General features: G+C 53.9%; 2 protein-coding genes across 2 annotated transcripts in view; one reads left to right on the forward strand and one right to left on the reverse strand.

The window, feature by feature from the left end:
- Positions 1–578, forward strand: part of EMH_0040870 (uncharacterized protein) — a gene marked incomplete at both ends in the record, with an annotated part of 2,084 nt that extends 1,506 nt beyond the window's left edge. Inside the window, 2 exons of the mRNA XM_013495559.1 lie at positions 1–179; positions 325–578. Of these exons, the coding sequence (XP_013351013.1) occupies positions 1–179; positions 325–578 (433 nt within the window). The remainder of the gene's footprint in view (positions 180–324) is intronic.
- Positions 579–590: 12 nt separating this feature from the next.
- On the reverse strand, positions 591–2,513 carry EMH_0040880 (copper-transporting ATPase, putative; the record flags this gene model as incomplete). Its single annotated transcript, XM_013495560.1, has 2 exons — positions 591–659; positions 1,569–2,513. The coding sequence occupies 2 exons, from the start codon at positions 2,511–2,513 to the stop codon at positions 591–593; spliced, it is 1,014 nt and encodes a 337-aa protein (XP_013351014.1).
- Between the last annotated feature and the right edge of the window lie 170 nt (positions 2,514–2,683).

Below are 2,683 nucleotides of genomic sequence, written 5' to 3' on the forward strand. Positions count from 1 at the left end.
TCATCATCAGAAGCAGCACCGCTTGCAGCAGCAGCAGCAGCAGCAGCACCGCTTGCAGCAGCAGCAGCAGCAGCAGCAGGTATTTTACCTTGTTAAGCTGCACTCCGTCAGCAGGAACAACGGCGCCCAGGGGGACTCTGACTATGTCTCCTATCTGCAGCAGCTCAACGGGGATGATAGTAGGGGGCAGAGAAGCAACAGCAGCAATTTGCTGCTGCTGCAGCTGCTGTGCTGCAGCAGCAGGATATATACCTTTACATGCAGCAGCAAGAGTCTCCTCAGGGGGAGAAAAAGGGGATGTCTTCATTTCTTCTGCTGCTGCAGCTGCTGCTGCTGCTGCTGCTGCGAAATCACGCGGGGGACCTCCCTCCTCCTCCTTCTTCCCTGCTGCAGCAGCAGCAGCAGCAGCAGCAGCAGAGGCAGCAGCAGAAGCAGCAGCAGCATCAGCCAGGAGAATGGCGGTGTGGGGTCGTGTTGCTGTAAGCCGCCCCACAGCAGCAAACGCCTGTCTCCTCGCCCTTGTCTGCAGCAGCTTGCCTAGCAGCAGCACAGCTATAAGAACAGCAGCAGTATCATAGAAAGTAGGGGGATCAACAAAACCACTGCTGCTGCTGCTGCTGCTGCTGCTGCTGCTGCTGCTGCTGCTGCTGGTGGTGGTTCTGGTGGTAGAGGGGGGGTTGAGGATAGTTAAGATGACGGTGAGGATGGAGACAAAGAGAGAATAAAAAAAGGAGACACTTGTTGCTAGCGACATCAGCACATACATATCTGCTGTCCCCCGCAGCAAAGCGGAGACAGCCTTGCGGTGTACAGACAGCCCAGCAACATAAACAACAAAACAAGAAAGGAGACAAACTAACAACAATAAATAAGATACACCAGGAAGGAAAGACTCCGATTGCTGCAGCAGCAACAGCAACAACACCAACACAAACAGCAGCAGCAGCAGCAGCAGCAGCAGCAACGCAAACAACAGCAGCAACAAATAAAACAGAAGCAGCAGACGGCGCAGCAGCAGCAGCAGCAACAGCAGCAGCAGCAAAGGGAGCAATTGTATGAAAACGATGCAGCTGGCCCCTAAACCCTAAACCCTAAACGCTAAACCCTAAACCCTAAACGCTAAACCCTAAACCCTAAACACTAAACCCTAGCGAAGGGGAGAGAGGAGGCAGACAAAAAAGGAGACAAAAAAAAACAAAATAAGGCAGGAGACACCAGAGGAAGCAAACGGAGACAGAAGGATACAGTAAGAGACAGAAGGAGACAGAAAAAAGGAGACAGAAAGAGACAGAAGGAGACAGAAGGAGACAGAAGAAAGGAGAGAGGAGACAGAGGGAGAGAGAAGAATGATGAAGGAGACAGAAAGAGACAGAAGGAGACAGAAAAAAGGAGACAGAAGAAAGCAGAAAGGAGACAGAAGGGGACAGAAGGAGACAGGAGACATGAGACGGAGGGAGACAGGAGACAGAAGGAGACAGAAGAAAGGAGACAGAAGGAGAAAGAAGAAAGGAGACAGCAGAAAGGAGACAGAAGAAAGGAGACAAAAGGAGACAGTTCGTTGCACTTACAAGTACACCGAGATAAGAGGCGGGCACCACCATAGTGAGGAGAGCAATGATAGCTGAGGGGACAGCAGCAGCAACAAAACATTTCTGCTGCTGCTGCTGCTCTGCTGCTGCTGCTGCTGCTGGACCGAACAGCATCTCCCCACGAGGAGACCATTGGACCTTCCAGCCGCTGCTGCAGCACAGCAGCAGCAGCTGCCTCGCTCCTATTTTCTTGTGTGCGTAGACGATGCGAACACAAATGCTGCTGCTGCTGCTGCTGCTGTCTTCGTCTGCTGCTGCTGCTGCTGCTGCTGCAGTTTCTGTTGCAATTGCTACAGATATAACCCCAGGGACAGTCTGTAAGAAACTCCTAAATGCTGCGCCCCACACTGCAGCATCGCGGCTGTCTCCTCCGCAGGAGACAGCAGCAGCAGCAGCAGCAGCAGCAGGAGAGCAGCAGGGATGCAGTGTAGTCGCATAGCCGCATGCATTATTATCTGCTGCTGCTGCTGTTGCTGCAGCAGCAGCAGCAGCAGCTCGTGCTGCTTTGTTCAGGTCCAGCTCAGGGTCTCCTAGACACCTCACATCTGTGGGGCAGACATGCAATACAGCTGTGGCCTCTGCTGCTGCTGCTGCTGCTGCTGCTGCTGCTGTTGCTGTTCCTGCTGCTGCACTGCTGCTGCCGTGCTGCTGCTGCAGCACTTGATCCGAGAGCAGCAAAACCCGATACCCTAAACTAGACAGCTGCTGCTGCAGCTCTTCAGCTGTCAGCGTTGGCAAGGTGCTTTCATCTGCTGCTGGTGCTGCTGCTGTTGCTGCTGCTGTTGCTGCTGCTGCTGCTGCTGCTGCTGCTGCACGGTACTCTACTGACGCGCGCTCCAGCAGCAAGGAGACATTTGCTGCAGTTACACCCGGGAGGTGCAGCAGGTGCTGCTCTATAGTACGCACGCAGGAAGCGCAGCTCATGCCTGCAGCAGCAGCAGCAGCAGCAGCAGCAGTAGCAGCAGCAACAGCAGCAACAAATAGATGCAGCAGTAACAAAGGACGCAGCCCCCCACAAGGCTAGTCCGTGGCAGAGACAAAACCCTCAAACCCTAAACCCTAAACCCTAAACCCTAAACCCTGAACCCACCGTT

The sequence above is a fragment of the Eimeria mitis genome, genomic scaffold (genome assembly GCF_000499745.2).
Source record: "Eimeria mitis Houghton genomic scaffold, Emh_scaff1634, whole genome shotgun sequence".
In the NCBI taxonomy this organism is placed as follows: domain Eukaryota; phylum Apicomplexa; class Conoidasida; order Eucoccidiorida; family Eimeriidae; genus Eimeria; species Eimeria mitis.